At 34.9% G+C, this 27,256-nt stretch overlaps 4 protein-coding genes and 1 pseudogene across 4 annotated transcripts; all 5 read left to right on the top strand.

Annotated features, from left to right (window-relative positions):
- Positions 1-443: 443 nt before the first annotated feature.
- On the top strand, positions 444-1,915 carry LOC147925965 (uncharacterized; annotated as a pseudogene).
- Positions 1,912-3,806, top strand: LOC147925964 (uncharacterized). Its single transcript, XM_087492822.1, has 4 exons — positions 1,912-2,159; positions 2,247-2,639; positions 2,753-2,938; positions 3,005-3,806. Exons 1-4 carry the CDS (start codon positions 1,912-1,914, stop codon positions 3,804-3,806), a joined length of 1,629 nt encoding a protein of 542 aa, XP_087348948.1.
- A 132-nt stretch (positions 3,807-3,938) lies between these two features.
- LOC147925963 (uncharacterized) lies at positions 3,939-5,818 on the top strand. The gene is made up of 3 exons (XM_087492821.1): positions 3,939-4,788; positions 4,874-4,978; positions 5,076-5,818. The coding sequence occupies exons 1-3, from the start codon at positions 3,939-3,941 to the stop codon at positions 5,816-5,818; spliced, it is 1,698 nt and encodes a 565-aa protein (XP_087348947.1).
- A 619-nt stretch (positions 5,819-6,437) lies between these two features.
- On the top strand, positions 6,438-9,921 carry LOC104751987 (uncharacterized). The gene has a single exon (XM_010474045.3). The coding sequence runs from the start codon at positions 6,904-6,906 to the stop codon at positions 9,604-9,606; it is 2,703 nt and encodes a 900-aa protein (XP_010472347.2). The 5' UTR covers positions 6,438-6,903; the 3' UTR covers positions 9,607-9,921.
- A 10,782-nt stretch (positions 9,922-20,703) lies between these two features.
- On the top strand, positions 20,704-23,088 carry LOC104751985 (spermidine sinapoyl-CoA acyltransferase-like). The gene is made up of 3 exons (XM_019237980.2): positions 20,704-21,242; positions 21,926-22,171; positions 22,282-23,088. The coding sequence occupies exons 1-3, from the start codon at positions 20,775-20,777 to the stop codon at positions 22,939-22,941; spliced, it is 1,374 nt and encodes a 457-aa protein (XP_019093525.2). The 5' UTR covers positions 20,704-20,774; the 3' UTR covers positions 22,942-23,088.
- The last annotated feature ends 4,168 nt before the right edge of the window (positions 23,089-27,256 follow it).

Raw genomic sequence — 27,256 nt, 5'->3', positions numbered from 1 at the left:
GCAAGAATCTTCCCACTTCTCAACCTAACATATTTAATACGCATATGTATTTTTGGTCTGCTTACCCAAACACTCCCAACATATTTAATATGAACTCTTTTACTTCTTAAATTTACTATAAAAAATTATCTTCACTAATTCAGTATATCTAGTTATAAGTTATAACTCTAAGTTATAATGTGTCTTTCATTATGGACAGAATAGAGATCTGATGGGAGTAAAACATTCTCCCTTTCGCATTTTTCACCTTGTTTACCACATTATTCCCTGATTCCTTGATCCTCTTGAAATTTATTTTAGGGTTCATCCTAAGTTTACATCTCGGGGAAAATATAATCGGTGGAAATTAGTCTAAAAAGTCTTTTTCATCTTGCCTTTAAAGCGAAGGGGGAGAATTTTCCTTTCACTCTCTCAGATCTAGCTCATCTCACTGAGTCAAAACTATGTCGTCAGCCATGGATAGAGCGTTGATGGAAATGTCCCTCGAAGAAGAAGAAGTACCCTTCACCATGCCAAATCTACCTGAATACTCCTCATGTGAAAGAAATTTGCTAAGTTTGGTAGGACGAACACTCAACCCGGAATGTCAACCGATGGACCAGTTAATACGAAATATGCCTCGCAAATGGCAAAAGCTCGGAAGATGCAGGGGAGTGGCGCTTTCCAAGGAAAAGTTTCAGTTCTTCTTCAATACTGAGCATGATTTGAATGAAGTGCTAGAGAAAGGTCTTCACACTTTCAATGATTGGACCATAGTGGTGGATAGATGGTTTGAAAACCCACCGGATAACTATCTTCAATTCACTCCAATCTGGATTCAAATGTGGAATCTGCCAATAAACTTCTACACGAAAAAGCTCTTACAGCCTTAGGTGAACAAATTGGCCAAGTTCTGGAAATTGCCTTTGATGCGGAAAAGCCACAACTACAAGATTTTGTGAGAGCAAAGATCTTGTTTGACGTCCCAAGACCTCTTAGGCGATCAAAGTTAGTTAATCTCCCAAAAGGGGACTCAGCGACTGTTTGCTTTGAGTACGAGAGGGTGCAGAGAAGATGTTACGAATGTCAAAGAATGACTCACGAAAACACAAGATGCCTGATCCTGATAAAGAAAAAGCTGAAATTGGCGGATGCAAGGAAAGCTGGGATTCCAATAGCAAAACCAATAAAAGAACCGATTCTGAAGGAATCTGATCCCCTGTTTGGAGTGCTTCAAGAAAGTCAAGTTGGGGTGGATCCAAATACAGGCAGACCGAAAATCTCCCCAGTAGTTTTGGAAGGAATGAGACAATACCTCAGAGTTGGCAACGAAGAAGAAAAACTACTTAGAGAAGATAAGGTGAAGCAATCGGTTGGAGAAGTTGAGAAGGACCCTCTAGCACAAAAGTCTATCCTTAGGCTAGAGCCGCTACCAATCTTCCATCAAGAGGTTAATAAAGAAAAATGTGTAGTTTTTGATTTTGGGAGTGCTTCGACATCTGAGAAAAATCGAAGTGTCTTTGATGGAAGGTTAAAGACAGCAAATACTGATCTCTCCTTAGGTCATGATAGCTTGTGGATTATGGAAGCAGACCCGTCCTTTATCAATGATGATTCCAAAGGGTTTGTAGCCTTATCTCAGCCTTTTCAGATTAACTCCACTGGTATTAATCCTAACCCTTTTGCAGTAAGGTCAGCGGGTGCTACTTCGACAAAACCAAAAGCCAAAAAGAGGAACAGACCAGCGAAGAGTACTAGAAAGCTAAAAATATTGAAGCCAAGTAAAGAGTTAGTCTTATGGGGCAAATCAGAAGGGGTGCAAATTGGAGCGAAAGAAAAGAGGAAAGCAGATGACGAGGGTACAAGCACTGCAAAACAGACAAAGCTTATCCCCCAAGAGGTGATCCCAAAGGGGGGATTGCCTAATGCCCAATGAGCATCATCAGTTGGAATTGTCAAGGACTGGGACGGTCTCTGGAGTTGACAATTCCTCGTCTCATGAAAATGCGTAAAAAACATTTTCCTCAGATGTTGTTCTTGATGGAAACGATGCACAAAAGGGATGTTCTAGTGGACTTGCAAGAATGGCTAGGATATAATCGTGTATATACAGTTGAACTGGTTGGTAAATGTGGTGGTTTAGCGCTTTTCTGGAAAAGTAGTGTTAAAGTTGATTTCAAGTTTGTAGATAAAAATTTGTTAGACGCTCAAGTATAGTTTGGAGCTTACAATTTTTTTGTATCTTGTGTTTATGGAGACCCTGATAGAAGTAAACGTGGGTCGGTATGGGAAAGAATCTCCAGAATAGGGGTTGGTCAAAGAGACAGATGGTGCATGTTTGGTGATTTCAATGATCTGTTTCACAATGGAGAAAAAAATGGAGGACCAAGAAGAAGTGATTCAGAATTCATCGGCTTTAATGATATGATTCGAGCTTGTGGCATGATTGAACTCCCGGGACAAGGGAATAACTTTACTTGGGCTGGAAGAAGAGGTGACCATTGGATTCAATGCAAACTGGATAGAGCTTTTGGGAATAATGATTGGTTTAAACACTTCCCAGTGTCAAACCAAGCCTTTTTTGACCTTAGAGGCTCAGACCACAGACCAGTCCTAATAAAGCTAATGACGTCCCAAGATTCATACAGAGGTCAATTCAGGTTCGATAAAAGATTCCTACACAAAGAAGGAGTAAAGTCGGCTATCTTATTAGCTTGGAGTAGTGGAAGAGCATGTACCAATGTATCAGTGCAGATAGATTGCGTGCTTGTAGAAAATCACTCAGTTCATGGAAGAGGAAAAATTTCAAAAACTCTCACGATAAGATTCAACAACTGGAAGTGGCCTTGGAACAAGAGCAATCAAGAGTATGGCCAGTTAAGCAAAGGGTTTTTAACCTTAAGAAGGACTTAGCCAGGGCGTACAGAGAAGAAGAATCTTACTGGAAACAGAAAAGCAGGTAGAAATGGTTAAGAAGTGGAAATAGAAATTCCAAATACTTTCATGCTTCGGTGAAAATTAATAGGCAAAGGAAGAGAATTGCAAAGCTGAAAGACATAAACGTTAATTTTCAGGAATCAAAAGCAGCGAAGGGTGAAGTTGCAACATCCTACTTTCAAAATGTTTTCACTTCCTCTAATCCGGCAAGTTTTCAAAACTGGTTCAGTGACCTATCTCCTAAAGTCTCTGAAGAAATGAACACTAGGTTGTTTGTAGCAGTTATAGACCAGGAAATAAATGAGGCAGTTTTTTCAATAAAGCCAGCCAGCGCCCCAGGTCCTGATGGGATGTCAGCCCTTTTCTTCCAGAAGTATTGGTCCACTGTTGGAGCACAAGTAACTATAGAAGTGAGACTGTTCTTTAGTGAAAGGTTAATGCCAACTGATTGGAATTACACTCATCTCTGCTTAATACCAAAGACCTTACACCCTACAAAGATGGCGAATCTAAGACCTATAAGCTTATGCTCGGTTCTTTATAAAATAATCTCCAAGGTAATGGTCAAGAGATTGCAGCCAATGTTGCCTGATATAGTATCAGATACACAATCGGCCTTTGTATCTGAAAGACTAATCACAGGTAACATCTTAGTGGCTCACGAACTGGTGCATTGCCTAAAGGTCCATCCAAAAGTATCAGAGGAATTTATGGCAGTAAAGTCTGATATGTCAAAGGCTTTTGAGAGAATTGAGTGGAGTTACTTGAGATCGTTGTTGTTAGCGTTGGGGTTTCACAAGACTTGGGTTAATTGGATCATGATATGTGTTTCTTCGGTAACCTACTCGGTCTTAATTAATGATGCTCCGTATGGAATGATCTCACCGTAGAGAGGATTGAGGCAAGGAGATCCACTGTCCCCCTTTCTCTTTATCCTATGCATTGAAGGTCTTTCGCATCTGCTTAATAAAGCCCAATCACAAGGAATTTTAAAAGGAATTCAATTATCAGTTGAAGGACCTATGATTCACCACTTTATTTTTGCATATGACAGTCTTTTCATCTGTAAAGCTTCGAGGGAACAAAGCATTGTCCTTCAAAACATACTGGGGATTTATGGAGCAGCGACAGGCCAGACCATCAACCTAAACAAATCCTCCATTACCTTTAGTTCAAAAGTTCCAGACAACATCAAAACCAATATACAAGCTTGTCTGGGTATTGATACAGTGGGAGGAGCCGACAAGTATCTTGGTCTTCCAGAATGCTTTAGTGGCTTAAAGATTGAAATGCTGGACTACTTGAAAGATGGACTAAAGTCGAAACTATCAAGTTGGCACTCTAGAAGCTTATCACAGGGAGGAAAGGAAGTTCTCCTGAAATCGGTAGCACTAGCTATGCCAGTCTTTGCCATGTCATGTTTCAAATTACCAAAAACCACCTGCGAAAATTTGGAAAGCGCAATGGCATCCTTCTGGTGGAATTCCAATGAACACTCAAGCAAAATACATTGGAAAAGTTGGGATAAGCTCTGTCTATCTAAAGACCTGGGAGGTCTAGGGTTTCGTGATATCCAGACATTCAACCAAGCATTATTAGCGAAACAAGCTTGGAGGCTCCTAAAATTCCCAGATTGTCTAATGTCAAGACTCATGAAAAGCAGATACTACGAAGATGATGATTTCTTGGAGGCAAAGCTGGGTAAGAGACATTCCTTCGCCTGGAGAAGTATTTTGTTTGGTCGAGAACTTCTCTTAAAAGGTTTGACAAAAAATGTTGGCAATGGTAACTCCATTAACGTCTGGATTGATCCATGGATAAATGACAACGGTTTTAGAGCACCTTGGAGGAGAAACCAGATCTTCGACGTTGGTCTAAAGGATACTGCTTATAAAACCAGTCTGCTCACAAGAAGATTTTCATACTTGGCAATATAACAAAAGTGGAGATTTCTCAGTGAAGTCAGCGTATTGGCTTGCAGACAAAGAAGACAATATGGAGTTGGTAAATGAGATCAATATGCAGCCTTCCACTCTAGAGCTTAAAATTCAGAGGAATGAAGGTAGATGAGCAATGTCAGATTTGCGGAGGTTTAGGAGAATCAACGAACCATACTCTCTTCTTATGTACGCTGGCGAGACAGATTTGGGGCCTATCAGATTACCCATCCCCTGAACAAGGGTTTCCAAACAGTTCTGTCTTCTCAAATTTCTATCACCTCCTGGAGAAAAGGAATAATAGAAATTGGCCTGCAAGCATCAAAAAGAGCTTCCCTTGCATTTTGTGGAGAATTTGGAAAAACAGGAATGCTTTTATATTTGAGGGGAAGGTTTTCTCTCTACTGGAATCGATAGAGAAAATCAAAGAAGACGTTTTAGAATGGTTTGAGGCACAAACTTTGGAGCAAGAAGAAGAAGGAGTAATCATTGCAGGGCAACCTGAAAACAACCATGGAGCGGCAAACGTAGGCAGTGGTTGGGAAAAACCACCCATTAATTGGTTAAAATGCAATGTGGGATCTTCTTGGTCAAAAAGAAATCAAACTGCAGGAGGATCCTGGGTTTTAAGAGATTCAAAGGGAGAGGTTCTGTTGCACAGTAGAAGAGCATTCGCAAACATAGCAAATAAGGAGGATGCACCACTGAGAGTTTTACTCTGGGCTATGGAAAGCATGGGGAGTCATCAAGTGGATAAAGTGATATTTGCAGTCCAATCTAAAGTCTTGGTTGGTGCAGTGAACAGGCCAAACGCCTGGCCCTCTTTTAAAGCTCAATCGGAGGCTCTTCACAGCTTTTTGAGGCACTTCAAGGATTGGAAGTTAGTTTTGGAAGTAACAGCATCAAACAGAGGAGCAAACCTTATAGCCCAAAGTGTTACGGTGGATATGAGATATCAATCTTAAGTGGCCAGGGTTATAGCCAGTTTGGCTTCGTGGTGTTTTCATGGAAGAAAGAGGTTTGTCCTCTATTTGATTGCTTGTTTCTTGGGTTGATGAAAGTTCTCAAGGTTAAAGGAACTTTTGGTTGGTTTTTTGGCATACAAGACTTCCATATTTTATATAGAACTCATCTTGTCGAAATGGGAAAACTAGGTTAGGCTAACTTGTTAATTAGTTAAATTATAGTGGTTAGTCTATTTGTAACTCGGTTGGTTCTATCTTTGGATTAATATAAATTCAGACAAAAAAAAAAAATCTAAGTTACCAAAAAAGAAATTATAAATATATTTGTTTCGAGATTCTTTTTTCACAAAAAATTGCTTCATATTACTGCCCGAGTTGACTAATTCATGCTTCTTTTTCAGGACAGAAAATAAGAAAAAAAAATTCTGTTTTGTTTTACTCTAATTAAATAATAAACAAATTTTTTATATAAAATTATATAAAAATTTACTGTCTATTTCACAATGCATAAAATGAGCTTAACGTATCTTTCATACTCATATGAAGAAAAAAAATCAAATGATTACAGAAAAGAATTGAAATTATTAAAGCTTATCAAAAACCCTATAACGACGCCACCACTACTGTTTTGCTTCTGTGAAAAAAAAGAAAAAAGAAAAGTCAATGCCTTTTTTGACCGAACCTGTAAAGAGAAAGAGAGAGAGAGAAACGCACTGAGTAGAGAGAGAGAGTGTAGTAAATGAAACGAGAGATTGGTGGTGAAAGGAGTCAGCTTTGCATTTATTATCATCTTCTCTAATCTTCCAAACAATCCAAAAAAAAAAAAACAGAGCAAATAAGCTTCTTCTTCCTCTTCGTTTCACAAGAGTTCTGGGATCTGTTTTCTCTTAAGGGTTCTCTCTCTTAGGATTGTTTGTTTGAAAATTCTTCCGTAAAACTCGTTTAATTTTTGTGGGTTTTGTGAAAGTTTCCGTTTTTAGAGGCTTCTCTTTGATCTGTTTTCAAGATCTTCACCTTTTTAGGGTTTTTGTTCTTATGGGCTAAAAAAAAAAAAAAAAGAAAGGTTTTTTTTGAAATTGAGATTAATGCATTTTCCTCTGTGGAAGCAAATTCATCACTGTGCTGCTCTGATCTTGGATAAGAGTAAGAGCAGGAGAAGAGATGGAGATGGGTCTGATTCACCAATCGATGTTAAAAGAAAAGCTTCAGTGCTTCGGAAATTGTATGAAGATAAGCTTAGAGATGCTCTTGAGGAAGCGTCTGAGAATGGTTCACTCTTTAAATCTCAAGAAGTTGAGAAAGATGATAATCAAGATGAGAGCTTGGGTCGTTCTAGATCCTTGGCTAGGTTACACGCTCAACGCGAGTTCTTACGGGCAACTGCTTTAGCCGCTGAACGCACTTTTGAGTCTGAAGATGATATACCTGAGATTCTTGAAGCTTTTAACAAGTTTCTTACAATGTATCCAAAGTATGAGACTTCTGAGAAAGTTGATCAGCTGAGATCTGATGAGTATGCTCACTTGTTAGATTCCAAGGTATGTCTTGATTACTGTGGATTTGGGCTTTTTTCATATGTTCAGACTTTGCATTATTGGGATTCTTGTACGTTTAGTTTATCTGAGATTACTGCCAATTTGAGTAACCATGCGCTTTATGGTGGAGCTGAGAGTGGCACTGTGGAACATGATCTCAAGACTAGGATAATGGATTATCTGAATATCCCTGAGAGTGAGTATGGTCTTGTTTTCACTGGAAGTAGAGGCTCTGCGTTTAGGTTGCTTGCGGAATCTTATCCTTTCCATACGAATAAGCGGCTTTTGACCATGTTTGATCACGAGAGTCAGTCTGTGAATTGGATGGCTCAGACTGCAAGAGAGAAAGGTGCAAAAGCTTATAACGCTTGGTTTAAATGGCCAACTTTGAAGCTGTGTTCCACGGATTTGAAGAAGCGTTTGTCTCATAAGAAGAGGAAGAAAAAGGATTCTGCGGTTGGGTTGTTTGTGTTTCCTGCTCAGTCTAGGGTTACAGGGTCAAAGTACTCTTACCAGTGGATGGCTCTTGCTCAGCAGAACAACTGGCATGTGTTGCTTGATGCTGGTTCTTTAGGTCCCAAAGATATGGATTCGCTTGGTTTATCATTGTTTCGACCAGAGTTTATCATCACCTCGTTCTACAAGGTATTTGGGCATGATCCTACAGGTTTTGGTTGCCTGTTGATTAAGAAGTCAGTGATGGGCAATCTTCAGAGCCAGTCTGGTAAAACAGGATCAGGAATAGTAAAGATCACACCTCAATATCCGTTATATCTCAGTGATTCGATAGATGGTCTGGACGGATTGGTTGGTCTTGAAGATCATGACGTTGGTACATATGGCGGCGATAAACCAGCAACCGCAGAAGCTGCTCGTAGAGGTGCTCAGATGCCGGTATTCTCTGGTGCATACACTTCAGCTCAAGTGAGGGATGTGTTTGAGACAGAGCTCTTAGAAGATAATACCTCTGATAGAGATGGGACTAGTAGTACCATATTTGAAGAAAATGAAAGTGTTTCGGTTGGAGAGTTGATGAAAAGCCCTGCTTTCAGTGAAGATGAGTCGTCTGATAATTCGTTTTGGATTGATTTAGGTCAAAGTCCGCTTGGGTCTGACCGTGCAGGTCACTTGAACCACCATAAAATCGCCTCTCCGTTGCCACCGTTTTGGTTTACTAGCAAACGGCAATCACCAAAACCGGTAGCAAAGAGTTACAGTAGTCCTATGTATGATGGTAAAGATGTACTCTCGTTTGATGCTGCAGTTATGTCAGTTACTCAGGAGACAAACTCAACTCCATCACGGAATCTGAGGAACTCTAATAGTAATCTCCAAATGCAAGAGATACAGGAAGAAAACTGCGGTAACATTGTCTATCGCGCAGGATCTGGTTTTGGATCAAATGGCTCAAGCTCCAAGATTTCTTCAGAGATGAAAGATAACGCAATAAGACGAGAAACAGAAGGTGAGTTTAGGTTATTGGGGAGAAGGGGTACTGGTGGGAGGCTTTTGGGTGTGGAAGATGAACAACCGAGTAGAGGAACACGGGTTTCATTTAACATGGACCGTATCAGTCATAGTCTGGACCAAGGTGAAGCTTCTTTGGCCAGTGTATATGACGAAAGTGATGGTGAAAACCAAAATGAGGATGATTGGGACAGAAGAGAGCCAGAGATTGTTTGCAGCCATATTGATCATGTGAATATGTTAGGTCTTAATAAAACGACAACTAGGCTCAGATTTCTGATTAACTGGCTTGTGATCTCTTTGCTACAGCTGAAAGTGCCTGAATCAGGCAGTGACGGTAGCAGCAGATACATGAACCTTGTGCAGATTTATGGCCCAAAGATAAAGTACGAAAGAGGAGCAGCGGTTGCTTTCAATGTGAAAGACAAAAGCAAAGGGTTTGTAAGTCCAGAAGTTGTTCTGAAACTGGCTGAGAGAGAAGGTGTATCTCTTGGTATTGGTATCTTGAGTCACATACGCATAATGGATCTTCCGAGAAACCACCGTGGGGGTGCTAGGATCAAGGAAGATAGCTCTTTGCATCTTCAGAGAGAAGCTGGTAAGCGCGGTGGAAAAAATGGGTTTGTGCGATTTGAGGTTGTCACAGCTTCTCTTAGCTTTTTGACAAACTTTGAGGATGTTTATAAGCTGTGGGCTTTTGTTGCCAAGTTCTTAAACCCTGGTTTTAGCAGAGAAGGATCACTCCCGACTGTAATTGAAGAAGAAGCAGAAGATTCAGAGACGTGATTGGTTCTTCGAAAAACTTTTTGAACACGACTCAAAAGGGCTTGAACCAGCTGCATAAAGAATTCGCCTTTTTTTTGATAACGGCTGAGCCACTAACATATCCTAGAGCTCGGCCGCGCTTCTGGAAATGGAAGGAGGGTAAAAAGTAAAACTGTGAATTAGGATATTGCTATATATAGTTTTTCCGTTTTGCTCTGTTTCAGTTTTTAGGAATATGAGATAGGAGGACAATTCTTGTAAACTGGGAAAGCAGAACATGGTTTGGCCAACGAGTCCACTTTTGGAGAAGGGAACACAGTTAAGCATTTGCTCTCACACTAAACCTCGTTAAGTACTCATACATATTCGTGAATTGAATTTGTTTAAAACAATTAAGGAAAAATTACTCTTAACTGGATTTAACACTCTTTTGGTCTCTCTAACCTACTTCGTAACATCACTACTAACTTGACAAGATGATTTTGTTCTCCCTGTTTCTGACTTACTTTGCATTTTATCTAATGAAGTTTCTGGAGCCTGCAAAAGCATCTTTGCTTAAACTAGAATCTCCAGTGACCATAATCTTGAATAACAAACCTATCCAGATTTGCAAGCTTGAGGTCATTTTGGTATACTCCTCTAGATCAACCTCAGTGTTCTAGCTTGTTTCCATTTCATATATGCAAATACCTTTGACTTTGTATTCTGTTTTCTGGTCTCTCCTTTGTCATATCTAAATCATTATATAGCATTCAGAAGTTTCCCAATCTTTTTCTTTCCTCGAACCAATTCTTTTTTTTTATATGACTTTTTTGGTTTTTGTCAAAGTGCATCACAATAATAAAACTAGAGTGGTACTGTAGCATCACTGAAACTTCTACTCAAAAACTCTCTAAAGTAATGTCCATGCAAATAAAGTCTGACTGCTTCAAACTTCAAAAGAAAATAACCCAATTCCAGCCTCTTGTTTAGAAACTTCAAACTTCAAAATCCTACTCCAGCTTCTTCCTTCAAATCACTCATAGCTACAAATTATTCTCATTTATTTGTTGAAGTAATGGCAAAACTCGCTAGCCTTCTTCTTCTTCTTCTTTCTCCCTTTCTCTATCTCTGCAACATGAGCATGGAGACAAACTTTGCTCTAGTTTTTATGCCTCTGCATGCCGTGGAGATCGTAAGGTCAGATTGTAAAGTTATTGCAAGAGAGACCGCTGCTTCTTTGTTGATATCTCATTTCCATGACTGTTTTGTTAAGGTTTTGGTTTTTTCTTTTTCTACGTTTCACATTCTTGTGTTTGGTAAGTTTACTTGTTGAAAAAGGTAACTATGATGAAAAGCAAGATTGCGATGGCTCTTTTACTTCTAGATAGCAGTGGGAGGATAGTGAGTTAAAAAAAAGGGAACTCAAAATTCTAACAGCAGATCAACTCGTGGATTCGGAATAGTTTCTTACGTTTATGTTCTTACCATAGCAGCTAGAGACTCCTCTGTTCTTGTAAGTCTCTTGTATTCGTGATACAAGGAAAGTGTTGGGCGGGAATAGATATAAAAATATGTGACGTTCTTCTTTTTACTGGTATCTTGTTTTTCATCATGTCACTTGAAGTTAAATGTTGTGTTATTCTGGTTTATGATAAACATATAATTGAGTGTTGAATATATCAACCAACAAATTAATACCTACATACCAAAATCTTTCTACCGGTCTGCATTTTTTGGTCTGTTTTAAAACTGCTGCATACTTCATTTTGGAGTTTAGTATACCAATATGTTAGTATGCATTGTCTAGTGTGGAATGTATGGACCAACCACTCCAAGCCTTAATAAAACTAATGTTAAACCGTTTTCTAACTTATTGACCACACGCGGACAACAAGAATAATTTAATTAGAATTATTTACTAATAAAAGGAGTAGCTTAAGGCTCCTAAAGCCATCTACATCACCCAAAGTAAATCATCTTAGAAGAAGCTACGTCATCCATTTATGCTTCTCTAAAATAATTTGCTTCTTCAAATTCTACTATATGGTGTCACGTGTAACACCAGTCAACCCTTAACTAAACTCACACCAAACCTAGATTTAAACCAAGATAATCTAACTACTCCCAGTGAGTTTAGATTTCAGTTCTCTGGAACAACCTTCACACACACTTCACACCGACGAAAAAAGAAGTTTGATCACACAAGCACCAAACCGTAAAACTAAACCGCACACAAACACATAAAGCTTTCTAAGATTTATCTTTCTGCCTCAACTATCTTCCGTCTATAGGACGTGCCAACACCTCCTTATATATCCAACAAAACTTCCTAATCACCATATGAGAAGATTTCCAAATTACATAACAATTTTTTTTTCCTTTTTGTTATTTTTCTTTTTTTTGTAAAACTCTAATTAAATCAACCAATGAAATAGTAGTTTTCCGCTTTAATTCATCCTCAAACCGTCCTTCTATATTATCTTCTCAAACTTTCTAGAAACTTCACATGCACACAAACCAACAACAATCCTGTAACATTTCTTGTATCATACAAAAACTACTTTGTGGATTCAATATATCTTCAAAAGATTTGGAGAGGCAATTTATGGCATTCTAGCTTTATTTAAATATATATAGTTTATTATGTGCTTATTTTGGTCTGTATGATTTGGTCGTTAAATACTACTAAGTGTGTGCGAGACTTGCGGTACTCTATTTGGGTACAACTTATTTACATCAAGTCTTAGTTTAGTTAACGAGTGCCATTATATTTTAGATATAAAGTTCGCCTAGACTTCAGAATCCCAACTAAATCCACAAAGTTCATAACAACATAGCAGATAACTTTGCAGGCAGACACTTCAACATTTTCTTCGCTAGTTTATGATATTTGTAAGTCTTTCCGAGAACTTCAACTTCATTAGCTGTAGCACTTATCTTTGAGCTTAACTTTACAATTGTCTCATCTGGTGCCATTTTCAGATATTCAAATTATCTTAGTGATCTAGTTTATTCCTTTTACACTCGATGTACCTTCATGAGACGTTTTGGACTCTATGCTTGACTGGCTGACTTCCATCCTTAGATAAGTCGGAATTCATCCACACCACTGATAGCATTCATGGCTCTCGCCTTGAACACATAATAATTTAATCAATATTTTTATTTGTAATCTTTTGTGGGTTCGCGAACACATAAAATTTTAATACAATTTTCTTATATTTCATAGATTTAGAAATCGACTAAAAATATGACCTTTTAACCACATGATGAACGGGGTTTTTTGTAATGAAGGAAATGACCAAGGAATCCAAATGGTGGGGCTCGTGGACAATGTTTTTGTCGTCTTCAACGTAAAAAACTTTTGATACACTCCAAAAATACTTTGCAAGTGTAACGTCTTGTTCATTGTATGAGGAGTCATAGATTGATATCTTTGGCCTTCATTGTATGAGGAGTCATAGATTGATATCTTTGGAGGTTTGTCGATCGCGTGGGTATTTCAAACACTGAAATTTTTTTTTGGAAAACTTATTTTCAAACAGAAGAGTCTCTCTTATCGCGCAAAGTATCATAAACAGAGGAGTCTCTCTTAATTCTTTTTTTCTTGTGTTCTTAAATCTTTGAAGTTCTTTGGTTCTAGTTCTATAGTAGAGTTGTTCGTGGAATCATTTATCATAATATAATCGCATGTATTCCAGGTTATGGATTTGTTCATGTGTTCCGATTTTATAATTTATATGATAGATTAAATTGTTCATCATTTGTAATAGTGGTTGTCCAACAGAAAAAAAAAATGAAAAATCTAGAACCTTGTTGAATAAAAAGTAGAAAATATTACTTTCCATATCTCAAAAATGTCCTCTTAATTTTTTTTTTTTTATATATTTGTTCAATTGTAAAGCATGTTTTTGATGTTTTAAAAAATCTGAGAAAACAAAGAAGAGAAAAAAAATTTAGTGGCTTACAAAGCTTTTAAAAAAATAAAAGTTAAAAAAGTCTGATTGGCAAATTAATGGCTGTTAAAGCTTTCATTTTTTTTAAGTTTTAAAAGTGTTGTGCCAATCATGGCCTATATCATGTATTTAACAATTATAGTATACTAGATTTTAATCTGCGGTATACATCAAATTTGTTTTTAATAATTATTAAGAAAATATATGTTGTATTTTTCTGTTTGTTTTAATATATTTTGATTAATATATAGATTCTGTAATTCTAGATGAATTATATCTTTTGTGTTTAGTACCGTTTAGGATTGGCGTAATACCTCTCGTTAACTTATTTAATATTAGACTAACATATTTTGTGTATTTAAGTAGACTAACCCATAAAAAAAAATATTATCATATTTATGTAAACTCTAACCCGCACTATAATATAATCGGTAAAAATTTTAAAAAAAATTTGAAAGTTAAAAGTATATAAAATATTTAAATTATGAATACTAATTTCTTTGAAAATTATTTTAAGTATGTTTTTTTTGGATATTACAAATAATAACTTCAAATTTGAAGATATATTCAAATAACAAGAGTTTAATTGTGTAAATCTTACAAAGAAAATGTTACTTTACCATATCTACTTCAGAATTAATAATAGGGGATGTAGTTTTTTTATATAAGTTGTTATTTTTAAATTTGGCGTTTAATTTACCAAAAAATGATTGTGTTTTGAGATTTTGGATTTAGTTTTTTGATTTGTTGATTTTATGGCAGTGTATAATAAATTAAACGCTCATTTAAAAACAAACAAAAATTTTCATACTTTTTGCAACGTTTAATCAAGTGTAAATCGAGTTATATATATATACTAGATAAATACCCGCCCGATGTGCGGGTTTGAAGTTCTATAAATAACATTATTTATAAGTTTTATTTTTGCTATAATATACTGATTCATATTCATTTACAAATATTTTATGTATGTTACCATTAAAATCGTATTTTTTACACATAAATATATTGTTTGTTACAAATATATTTTTTACCACCACCTAGAAAATGTTTGCTATGTCTATATTAAACCAACTATTATATGTCTTTTTACTTTCACTTTTGCATAGTTATTTTAGTTACTAAAATTATTGGCTCAAAAAAATATTTCGAATAAAAAATATATTACATAGTATACTAATCAATGATGTAACATCAGAATAGTGTATGACCAACCATGGAGAGAATCTCGGCTCCGCCCTCTTCCCTCATGCAGAGAACCTTGCGTCTAATTTCCTCCATTATGGAGAGAACCTTGGCTCCACCTTGCTCCCTTGGGAAGATACCGTTGCGTCCAACCTCCTTCACCTTTCTCTTTTGAGAAGATAACCTTGCGTCCAACCTCCTCCACCATAGAGAGAATCTCGGCTCTGCCCTCCTCATGTGTAGAGAGAACATGTTAACGTCTTTTACCTATCTCAAAATGGCTTGCTCCGACAACCAATGAAACTAAATACCATTTTCTAACGTCATAACATCTTTTGATAGTAATCAATGTTAGATTTTATAATGTATTCGTGGAAGTGTCTTTGACACACTATGATGTAGCATTTGTCTCTGAAACGCCTCGACTGCCACCTTGCTTAGTGAGCCCCATGTACACTCTCAGTCCATGGGCCCACCTTCCTCAGTGGACCCCACGTCTACTTCTAGCCTACCCATATCCGACGACTGGTTTATTACGTACGAGAGGCTTTATATATTTACTCCTATAAATCACCATATGAACTTTTCAATATTTTGTCCTCACTCGCACAGTTCCGACAATCACTTCCCGAAAGGTCACTCATGTCGAAACTACTCCAGCTCAAACACGCTTAACTTTGGAGTTCTCTCAGAACCCTTGATATTAAAGATAAGTGCACTTTGGTGACATAGATGGCCAAACCAATTCTTTTAAACCTATTTGCAAACCATGGTGTCACAGTCTCCGAACTCCTATGGATCTATCAACAACAATTTATATTTTTCTAATCTATCTATCTATGTTTGTTGTAAGTTTGTATTTCACTAGCCTAATTTATCTAACCATTAGGTTGATGAGCTTCTATTGTTTATCTACTTTCGGGATTGAATGAATGGTAACAATTATGGTTGCACTAAAAGGGTCTATGACAACCAATCAAGGTTGTAAAAAATAGAAGAAAATTAATTTGACATAAATAAAATGTTTTTCCAATCTATCTATCTATGGTTGTTGTAAGTTTGTGTTTGATTAGCCTAATTTATCTAACCATTAGGTTGATGAGCTTCTACTATTTATCTACTTTCGGGATTGAATGAATGGTAACAATTATGATTGCACTAAAATGGTCTATGACAACCAATCAATGTTGTAAAAAAATAGAAGAAAATTAATTTGAAATAAATAAAGAAATAATAGAAAATTATAAGCAAGTTAATATATGAATTCTAAATAATTCAAAGGTGAAAATATAAATTAATTAAAACAATCTAAAAATACTAAATTAAATTTTAAAATACAGTATTGGAAAAAAGACGTATATATTAATCTTTTTTTTCGGGTCAAGATATTAATCTTATTTCAAGGAGAAAATAGAAGAAAATTTTGGTTCAAAAATAAGAATAATTTACATTTCTATTAAAAAAAGTTTACCAATTAACAAAGTTGAAAGCAATCTTTTTGAATAAATGATTTTGTTAGATGAAAAGTATGGAACAATCTATGTTTATATAAAAGTGAGTATTTACAAAATTTAGAATTAATAATTAACTGTATATTTTCCTTAATTTCATTTCTATTTTTTTGTAGAAATAATAACTTAAAATTAAATATAAGTAAATAATGTTATAATATTGAATTTTATGAAATATATCTATATATATATATATATAATCTCCTTATAATTACTTTAATAAAACTTTTAATTTTTATAATTTTTTTTGATAATTATATTTTTCTATTATTAATATTGTTTAAAACAAAATATTTTATTTTTGTTGTAATCTCAAATCCCTGCTATTAAATATTAACTTTTACACATGTCAAAATCTCAGATTAATATAAACTTGACATATGTCTAAATCTTGTTAATGGCTAACTTTCAAAACCCAAATTTATGTAATAAGATATATATATATATATATATATATATATATATATATATATAATTCTCAGTGTTATTCTACTTAAGTCTCTCCATTATTCTTTGCCATTAAAATATGCACTCAATACATACCAAATTTAAATTGTTACGGTCTTTGGATGTATTCCATGGATTTAAACCTCATTGTTATTGGTACGCACTCAATACTTTAAATCTCGAGAGAATTTTACTAACACGATAAACCTTTAAATTGATTTTACTATTACTTTGAACCGTTAAAATGATTTTATCAACACTTTAAACCTTAAAACTAATTTTCATTTTTTTACTGCCATAAAAATAACAAAATAATAATATCCATCAACGCGAAATAGTTAAACTATGTTGATTTAATTTAAATTTGAATTAGCTTTAGTTTTTATAAATAAATAAAAAGAGAAAAAAAGATAAATTTGTGTTCATCTTCATTGTAGGCAAAACTTTTATGACGATATTTTTCACATTATTAATCCTTTTAATAAATGTATCTCCACTCGATACTGATTCAAATTAATTGACTTCTCACTGGAAACCAATGAATCTTCTAAATATGTTGTTGTCTTCAATTTTACATTTGTCAAATGTTATAACCTTACCTGTGATTTTTTTTTTTTTTTTTGATGTATTTTTAAACTTTTTCATCAATCATAATAAATAAGTAAATTAATTTAAATTAATTAAACAAGTATTTCAATCAAACCAGCATAATTTAAATTAATATATTTCATAAATCCACCAAAGAAAGAGACCTTTTAACTTTTAAGCACATGATAAACTAGGTTTTTGGCAATGATGAAAATAACATAATAATCCAAATGGTGGGGCTCGTGGATATATTCTCTCTTTGGTATTACTCGTAAAACCCATCCATTTGAATCACTCCAAAATATGTAAGTAAGTGTAACGTCTTATTCACATGCATAAGTAAGGTAAGAATGGAACTATGGAAGTCCTTTAACCTAGCTAGTGGTCAAATGTTAAAATGTTTTTACACCAGATCTAGGGTTAAAGTCCTAAATAATGCAGTTCCTTATTAATAGTGTAAGAATAATCAAAAGTTTCAAAGTATTGGAGGTAGAGTCGTTCATCTTGGTCTCGAGAACTAGGACTAAAAATATAGAAAAGACACTTATTTTCTCCTACATTTGTTATATGTTTCAAGTTATTTCTAATTGACGTGTAATGTAGAGACTTGTAGTGATTCTTTACCAATTTACACAGGAGAGATATTAACATAATAAAACTACTATGTTAAACCGTTTTCTAACTTATTGACCACACGCGGACACCAAGAATAATTTAATTAGAATTATTTACTAATAAAAGGAGTAGCTTAAGGCTCCTAAAGCCATCTACATCACCCAAAGTAAATCATCTTAGAAGAAGCTACGTCATCCATTTATGCTTCTCTAAAATAATTTGCTTCTTCAAATTCTACTATATCGTGTCATGTGTAACGCCATTGAACCCTTAGCTAAACTCACACCCAACCTAGATTTAAACCAAGATAATCTAACTACTCCCAGTGAGTCTAGACTTCAGTTCTCTGGAACAACCTTCACACACACTTCACACCGACAAAAAAAGAAGCTTGATCACACAAGCACCAAACCGTAAAACTAAACCGCACACAAACACAACAAGCTTTCTAAGATTTATCTTTATGTCTCCACTATCTTCCGTCTATAGGACGTGCCAACACCTCCTTATATATCCAACAAAACTTCCTAATCACCATACGAGAAGATTTTCAAATTACATAACAATTTTTTTTTCCTTTTTGTTATTTTTTTTTTTCTTGTAAAACTCTAATTTAATCAACCAATAAAATAGTAGTTTTCCGCTTTAATTCATCCTCAAACCGTCCTTCTATATTATCTTCTCAAACTTTCTAGAAACTTCACATGCACACAAACCAACAACAATCCTGTAACATTTCTTGTATCATACAAAAACTACTTTGTGGATTCAATATATCTTCAAAAGATTTGGAGAGGCAATTTATGGCATTCTAGCTTTATTTAAATATATATAGTTTATTATGTGCTTATTTTGGTCTGTATGATTTGGTCGTTAAATACTACTAAGTGTGTGTGAGACTTGCGGTACTCTATTTGGGTACAACTTATTTACATCAAGTCTTAGTTTAGTTAACGAGTGCCATTATATTTTAGATATAAAGTTCGCCTAGACTTCAGAATCCCAACTAAATCCACAAAGTTCATAACAACATAGCAGATAACTTTGCAGGCAGACACTTCAACATTTTCTTCGCTAGTTTATGATATTTGTAAGTCTTTCCGAGAACTTCAACTTCATTAGCTGTAGCACTTATCTTTGAGCTTAACTTTACAATTGTCTCATCTGGTGCCATTTTCAGATATTCAAATTATCTTAGTGATCTAGTTTATTCCTTTTACACTCGATGTACCTTCATGAGACGTTTTGGACTCTATGCTTGACTGGCTGACTTCCATCCTTAGATAAGTCGGAATTCATCCACACCACTGATAGCATTCATGGCTCTCGCCTTGAACACATAATAATTTAATCAATATTTTTATTTGTAATCTTTTGTGGGTTCGCGAACACATAAAATTTTAATACAATTTTCTTATATTTCATAGATTTAGAAATCGACTAAAAATATGACCTTTTAACCACATGATGAACGGGGTTTTTTGTAATGAAGGAAATGACCAAGGAATCCAAATGGTGGGGCTCGTGGACAATGTTTTTGTCGTCTTCAACGTAAAAAACTTTTGATACACTCCAAAAATACTTTGCAAGTGTAACGTCTTGTTCATTGTATGAGGAGTCATAGATTGATATCTTTGGTCTTCATTTAGATATCAATCTATGGAGGTTTGTCGATCGCGTGGGTATTTCAAACACTGAAATTTTTTTTTGGAAAACTTATTTTCAAACAGAGGAGTCTCTCTTATCGCGCAAAGTATCATAAACAGAGGAGTCTCTCTTAATTCTTTTTTTCTTGTGTTCTTAAATCTTTGAAGTTCTTTGGTTCTAGTTCTATAGTAGAGTTGTTCGTGGAATCATTTATCATAATATAATCGCATGTATTCCAGGTTATGGATTTGTTCATGTGTTCCGATTTTATAATTTATATGATAGATTAAATTGTTCATCATTTGTAATAGTGGTTGTCCAACAGAAAAAAAAATGAAAAATCTAGAACCTTGTTGAATAAAAAGTAGAAAATATTACTTTCCATATCTCAAAAATGTCCTCTTAAAAAACATTCCCGTTAACCTACATTAGATAGAATAACTAAAAGATATTCTCTAAAATGTGACATTCGTTTTATTTTGGTAGGGTATACTGTGTTTTTTATCATGCCACTTGAATTCTGTTTTGTGATAAAAATATAATTGAATGTTAAATTTTTCTTTTATATATTAAAATTTTAAATTTAATCATGTTAAGTTCGATGATAACTTTTGAAATAATATGAAAAAACAAGGAGTGTGAAAGAATAAAAAATTGCAATATTTACAATAAACAATGTCATTGTGGTTGAAATAACCAATATCCGTAAGTACCTTTCTCAAATATTTGATTTTGATGGTAAGTATAGATAATCCCAATCTATGTAAGTGTCTTTCTCATTTCTTTAAAATGATACATTAAATGTTTAATTTTTAACGTAGATTTTTTGTTAAAGTAAGTTTATCCTTGTTGTCCCTACTTTAACAAAAAAAAATGGGTAAACTTAGAATAGAAATAAAAGTGACAGTCAACGGCTGACTTATGAAGGAATAAAGCGGGTCACCTAACCTGAGTAAACCAATTAAATAGTTGTTTTTGCGTGTAATTTTACAAAGGTTCAGTAGCAGAGATGGTAAATTCTATAATGTTGACCTGCCCAAACCCGAGTTTGAAACACTTAGATAACACAAATAAGTTTTTTGTTCTGTAAGTGACCTCCCTAAATTTGATTCATGGGTCCGCCACTGGTGACAGTTGTAGCTTGTTACAATGTTTAAGGTTAAACGTAGCTAACATGATGCCAAACCTTTTGTTTATAAAAGAAAAGAATGTTCTTTAAGATTATACACTTACTCGTCAAACACACAGAAATTAAAACATGTCGATTCAAATAGGCTCGTCGATCCCTTTAGTGGTCGAGAAGAGGGTCACCGAAATGGTGAAACCCTCAAAACACATACCTCAACAAACTCTTTCCCTTTCAACACTTGACAATGATTCTTACAATGACGTCATTTACAAGTTATGTTACGTTTTCAATGCCAAGAACGTTGTTGATGATGATGATGATGATGCAAGCGCCGAATCTCTGCTTAGGGAGGCTTTGTCCGATCTTCTTGTGTATTACTATCCACTGTCAGGGAGTTTGAAGCGGCAGGAGACTGACAGGAAGCTTCAATTGAGCTGTGGTGGCGACGAAGGTGGTGTGCCTTTCACGGTGGCTACTTCTGAAAATGTGGAGCTCTCTTCTTTGAATAATCTGGAGAACATTGACTCAGACACGGCCTTGAAGTTCTTGCCTGAACTTCACGTGGAGAACGATGGTTATCGACCTTTTGCTTTGCAGGTACACGAATTATTCGGTTTTTTTCGTTTTGGTTATCCTTGGTTTTAAATGAAAACTAATTTTTCTATCTTATTTATTGTTTAGCTTAATTTCGGATTCAGTTTTTCAGTTTTTTTTTTTAATTTAAAAACCACTTGAACCGTAAATAAAATATGGTTTGGTTTTCGGATCATTTAATTTTTCTCAGTTATTTCGAACATTACATCTATTAAAAATTATAAATAAATAGAATTATACTTATTTATGTATCTTAAATCGGGTCAGCATTAAAAAAAAAAACAAGAATCATATAATACATAATTTGTAAACCTCTTAAAATATATGAACTTCAAGTGTAAAAAATAATTGCTAAGTTATTTATAAATCAACTGAAAATAAGCATGTTAATCAGATCACATGCATTTTAAAAAAAAAATATTCCAGGTTTAATTGTCTTGACTACATAATTTTGTAGGTAATTTTTTTTTTTTTTTGAAAAGAGTTTCTCTAAAACAGCGTAATTAATGATATGACCAAACGTTTCTCACATCAATTTTAGATGTATATTAATATATTCATATACCCCCCCCCCCCCCCCCCCCCCCCCCCTATAAATAAACAATAGTGACCTTTCTTTTTGGTATGAAATAGTTAAATATGTGAAATTGAAATGAAGAAGAACAACCTTATTGATAAAATGACAGGTAACCAAATTTGGGTGTGGAGGATTCGTGTTAGGCATGGCCATGTCACATGCAATGTGCGATGGATATGGAGAAGGTCATATCATGTGTGCCTTAACGGAATTGGCCGGCGGTAAGAAGAAACCAGCGTTGACGCCGGTTTGGGAAAGAGAAAGACTTGTGGGGAAGCCGGAAGACGATGATCAACCTCCGTTTCTTCCCGACGGCGAGACAGCCGCTTCGCCCTACTTACCAACGGATGATTGGGTATGTGAGAACAAAACAAAGATCATCACGTGACGTCGTCTATTCCCCACATTATTTTTTTGAATCTAAAATAATATTTTCATTCTATCCTTGTCTATAAATGTTTTTAGGTAACTGAAAAAATAAATATTAGAGCTGATAGCATAAAAAGATTGAAAGAAGTTACATTGAAAGAGCACGACTTCTCCAATGACACAATCACTACTTTCGAAGTTATAGGAGCTTATTTGTGGAAGTCAAGAGTTAAAGCTCTCAATTTGGATCGAGATGGAGTCACTGTTTTGGGTTTATCAGTAGGAATCCGCAACGTTGTGGATCCACCATTGCCCGATGGATACTACGGTAATGCATATATCGATATGTACGTGCCATTAACTGCAAGAGAAGTGGAAGAATCTCCCATCTCAGATATCGTAAATCTCATAAAAGAAGCCAAGAGAAAGGCCTGCGATCAAGATTATCTCCAAGAAGAGCTTGCAAACACTGAAAAAATCATTAAGATGAATTTAACGATCAAAGGAAAAAAAGATGGGTTGTTTTGTTTGACGGATTGGAGGAATATCGGGATCTTTGGATCAATGGATTTTGGATGGAATGAGCCGGTGAATGTTGTCCCAGTGGTCCCACCGGAGACAGCTAGGATGGTTAATATGTTCATGCGACCATCTAGGTTGGAACCGGCCCATATGGTTGGAGGGGTTCAGATTGTGGTTACATTGCCAAGAATTGCAATGGTTAAGTTCAAGGAGGAGATGAAAGCTTTAGAGTAAAGCTTATTTTTATCTTTTATTGTGTTCAAAAATCATAAAAGAATATAACTGAATAAATTGAAAATACAAAGTGTGCACATTTATTGTTTTTAACATTCTTAATTTAATTCTAGTTAGTTACTTTAAGAATGATAATAAAACTTATTACAAGATGGAAAAATAGAGAATGCAGTTTTCTTTTTTGTTAACATCATACAAATGGTGACAAAGTTTTTGATTGTGCAGGAAAAGCAATTTATAGTTCGATAAGATTTAATTGTGGTACATGCAGGAGAAATATAATTGTGGGACAACTGCAGATAATACGAAATAAGAGGTACAAAATAATATTTGATTGGTGGTATGAGTTTGGAAAGTTCTTCAAAAGTGGTATGTACTGTGAAGTTCTGAATCTATCCTGAAAATGTGTTTTCCTTGTCTTTAATTTGGACCTTTTTGTCTTAAAACCTTTAAAACCTTCTTGAAACGTAAAATACTTGATAATAGACATTTAAACCTTGAAATCATACCAAACTCTTTCTAAATGCATAATAAAACTATAGCTAAAATGGGTCAAAATACGATGATATCATCCATCTTGCCTTTGGTTTAGAAATCTTTGTTCCACCATCAATCTACTTATATTGAGCATTCTAACCATCTTCTACCGATGTCCATGCATCTTCACCTTTCCCTATGACGATCTGTGTCATACGAACTTTTTCAGTATTCATATCTCTTGGTATCAACTATCAAGTATGATGTTCTTGCTTGTATAGTATCATAAGTAGTTGGTTCCATAATTTAGGATATAATATGTTCAGAGACGCTTGCTTTAATATCAGTTGAAGTAATTGGAACACAAGAACTACTATAGAAATAAAAGCATCAATAGCCAACCTAAACTTTATTAAAAATTTCCCCAAACAATGTCTCTGTAGTATGATCATTGTTACACAAAATCTCGTATGCCCTTGAACCAATTCCTAATCTACCCAACTTACACACATATAAAACAACACCTACGAACTCCCTTTTATTCACTCACCAACAAATCCTCTCAAAAACTTTTTTATTTTCTGTTTGATAAAACCCACACTTTTTCTTCACTCAAATGTGTTACCCTAATAAGAGTGTTTCCTTTCATCTACATAGTGTTGTCTTTGTTCTCATCTCTTCCCTTTATTCAGCATACACTAGAAAGCTCCACATCATCATGTCTTTGTTCTCATCTCTTCCCTTTGTTCTCATCTCTTCCCTTTTAGTTGACACTTTAATTTTTCGCATGCGTTTCCTAGTGCCAAACAAGCTCCCTCTCATTGTGCTCAATGTGCTGCTTTGTTTCCAATGTGTCATGCTGTCACTTGCAACCTCACAAATCTCCCGCTTCTTCTGAAGTCCTTCATACTCAGCTATGTTGTTCTTCCAAAAAATCTGTTTCTTCATAACCATCACTTAAAATCACTTATGACTTTAAAAAAATAAAATATCCTTCTTTAAAAAACAATTACTACTAATAAAAAGGGACAATTTGAGCAAATAAGAGCTTTCTAATATTATGCCACATCAGTAAACAAAAAATACCCTATTTTCGACGATGCCAACTCATACGAAAACATTCGTCTCTTCCCATCCTAAACCTTAATAAAATAGAGAGTTTCATTCTTAAAACTAATCTCTCGAATCCAACAAATAAACGTCAGAAGCAAATTTCCCTGTTAAGATTGCGTATATTTATGACGTCGTCGTCTTTTGAAACACTAAATCGATTTGATGTTGCAGGCAGTACATTGTATCAAGATTTTGGAATAGAAGGGTGTTCTGAACGATTCCTCTTTTGTGAAATATTGAGGATTATGAAAGCCACATGGAGAAAAAAACTAAATCAAAAGAAGCATGCATCTCCGCTGTTCTCCTATAGATGGTAACATTGTGACTTTTCAAAATAATGGATTTCTCGATTTTTGTAACTATGTGGGATTTGATATCTTAATTTGCTAAAAAGTTTAAATGAGAATAAAGTTGCATTCGATACAAACAGGATTTTAGCACAAAGGAAACATGGGAATTCATTTACTCGGGTCTCAAAACACCCAAAACTTTGGGCAAGCGGGATATGGTTCTCCCAAGCCACACCCAAAATACTCATTTATGGTCTGTCTGGCTAGCTACGCTCAACCGTTTGACTACAGGAGACCGAATGCAGACTTGGCAAACAAGGGTAGACGCCTCATGTGCTCTCTGTCATGATCTGCACCCAAAATACTCATTTATGGACCATCTTTTTTTTTCCAATGCTCATACTCGATGGAAATTTGGACAGGTCTAACTTCAAAGCTCTTGACGACCAACTTCTCTGCAGATTGGGAGACTATTATAGATCTCCTCACGAAGAACTCCTGCGATATGTATTTCAGATTGTGGAAGGAACGAAACAACAGGCTACATGGGGAACCACCGGTGCACCCTCCTCTGTTCATCAAACGGCTAGATCGACAGATTAGAAATAAGCTCCTCTCCATTCAAGACAGAGGTCGTTTCGATGGATGGCTAGCTTCGCGATGAGATAACTCAGGTTATTTCATTTGATTTTGCTCTTACCATACTATATTTTTTCTCTAGCTTAGCAACACTTATTTTTTTCCGAATAAATTTGACATTTTATTCAAAAAATAAATAAATAAATAAAGTTGCATTGGCTTCTGATTCAAACCCAAATATTACTCAATTTTTATTGTAAGGCAAGGCTATAATAGGATTGTCTCACTATATTTGTTTTCAGAGGAAGATACAGTTGAAAAATCTTGATGTTTTACTATTGATCTACATTGACAGAGTTTAAACAACTTAAGAGATTGTATCCAAAGAGAATCATATGTTTGAACTTTGAAGTAACTCTCCACAATCTCAAGTTTCAGGTCTTCAGGAGTACGTGATGATGGAAAGACATATATTTGCAGATGGTTGGTAACAAGATCACGTTCTTATGATCGATGGTCATTTCAACTATGATATCATGTTCCACTACAAGGTTAAAAAGGTCCGGCTTATATATAGGACATGGTTCAATACTGGCACCCCGAAGAGTCTTCAGGTTCTCTGAGACTGTCAAGACTTCAAAAATTAAAAGGAAAGGTGATGAATTTGGCAGCTGCTATTTTCTTGCTTCTGAATTTGATAACACATTGCTTTTCGGGGTTTGTATAGTATGTAGCAGGAGAAATTTTGTGACAAAAAATAATCGGAGTTAAGGAACCCTCTTTCTAACCTATTGAAGTTTTCTGGGTTACACTTTTGTTGATTGTGGCTGCATAGGGTGAAGTTGATTAATCTAGGGTGAGGGACTTCAGTTCATGTGTTTAAGTTGCACCAGCTTCATAGGGTGAAGCTCAAGAGAGATGTTATTTGAAAACCATTAACAATAACAAGTTTTTCAACACTTAAACTTAGCTTATACTTCTTCTGTTTCATGCAAATTGATGTTTAGAAGCTTTTACACATTTTAAGAAAACAATGATTACTGAGTTTAAATATATTTTTTTCTTTGACTAAAGAGATATTATTTAATTTTAAACCAATAACAATTCAAAATTTAAAATATTTTCAATGATTACTTTTTGAAGTTTACAAAACATCAATCTTTGTGGGACAAAAAAATATCCTAAAACATCAATTTTTATGAGACAGAGGGAGTATTGATTAATCTTTTTCTAGGCAAAAAAAAATAATATATAATTAGTGTTGTTTAGAAATCATATTTGATAAATATTCAATACGTTTGTTTCTCTAAAACTCATTTCCACAAAGTCATCTTTATTATATTTGTCTTCATTATATGTTTAAATCTCAAACGTCCTCTAACTTTAATTGATGAATATGCATCAGACGGCAGTGGAAAGAGTAGTTCGAATAATAACACCACCTCATACAATACAACTTAAGTGGTCTTCATACAAAATATCACTTAAGACAGCTTAGCTATTGGTTGATTACAATGGAAGTAACTAGTCCGGCTGCTTCTCAGTTACAAACTTACAATACTGATCATCTTAAGGTGGTTCTCTCAGGGAGTTCCGTCGCCCTTTGGCTCACATGATTTGGGTAACAAATATTTATGTCAGCTATTACTCTTCGGAAGTTAAAACCAAAAATGCTTTTTCCAACATTTATGTTTTTTGGCGGTTCCTTTACCTAAGAATTACCGCTCTTGGAAATAGAGCAATTTAATAGATTACAAGGTTTTGGGGGAAATAATATATCTCAAAGAGTGAAGTACATTCTTTGGGTCATAAAAAAGTTTTACTCTTCATACTTCATTACTCATCTCATCTTTCTC

Source organism: Camelina sativa, chromosome 16 (assembly GCF_030686135.1).
Source record: "Camelina sativa cultivar CO46 ecotype springtype chromosome 16, ASM3068613v1".
NCBI classification, from domain to species: domain Eukaryota; kingdom Viridiplantae; phylum Streptophyta; class Magnoliopsida; order Brassicales; family Brassicaceae; genus Camelina; species Camelina sativa.
Note: the sequence above shows the minus strand (reverse complement) of the source record. Positions and strands in the feature narration are given on the sequence as shown.

Coding starts and splice junctions, on each gene's coding strand:
- LOC147925964 (XM_087492822.1), top strand. CDS start 1,912: ATGAGCATCATCAGTTGGAATTGTCAAGGACTGGGACGGTCTCTGGAG. Junction 2,160..2,246: donor AGTGTTAAAGTTGATTTCAA/GTTTGTAGATAA, acceptor AGACCCTGATAG/AAGTAAACGTGGGTCGGTAT. Junction 2,939..3,004: donor TACTGGAAACAGAAAAGCAG/GTAGAAATGGTT, acceptor GAAAATTAATAG/GCAAAGGAAGAGAATTGCAA.
- LOC147925963 (XM_087492821.1), top strand. CDS start 3,939: ATGATTCACCACTTTATTTTTGCATATGACAGTCTTTTCATCTGTAAA. Junction 4,789..4,873: donor AAACCAGATCTTCGACGTTG/GTCTAAAGGATA, acceptor GAGATTTCTCAG/TGAAGTCAGCGTATTGGCTT. Junction 4,979..5,075: donor TAAAATTCAGAGGAATGAAG/GTAGATGAGCAA, acceptor GGGGCCTATCAG/ATTACCCATCCCCTGAACAA.
- LOC104751987 (XM_010474045.3), top strand. CDS start 6,904: ATGCATTTTCCTCTGTGGAAGCAAATTCATCACTGTGCTGCTCTGATC.
- LOC104751985 (XM_019237980.2), top strand. CDS start 20,775: ATGTCGATTCAAATAGGCTCGTCGATCCCTTTAGTGGTCGAGAAGAGG. Junction 21,243..21,925: donor ATCGACCTTTTGCTTTGCAG/GTACACGAATTA, acceptor ATAAAATGACAG/GTAACCAAATTTGGGTGTGG. Junction 22,172..22,281: donor ACTTACCAACGGATGATTGG/GTATGTGAGAAC, acceptor AAATGTTTTTAG/GTAACTGAAAAAATAAATAT.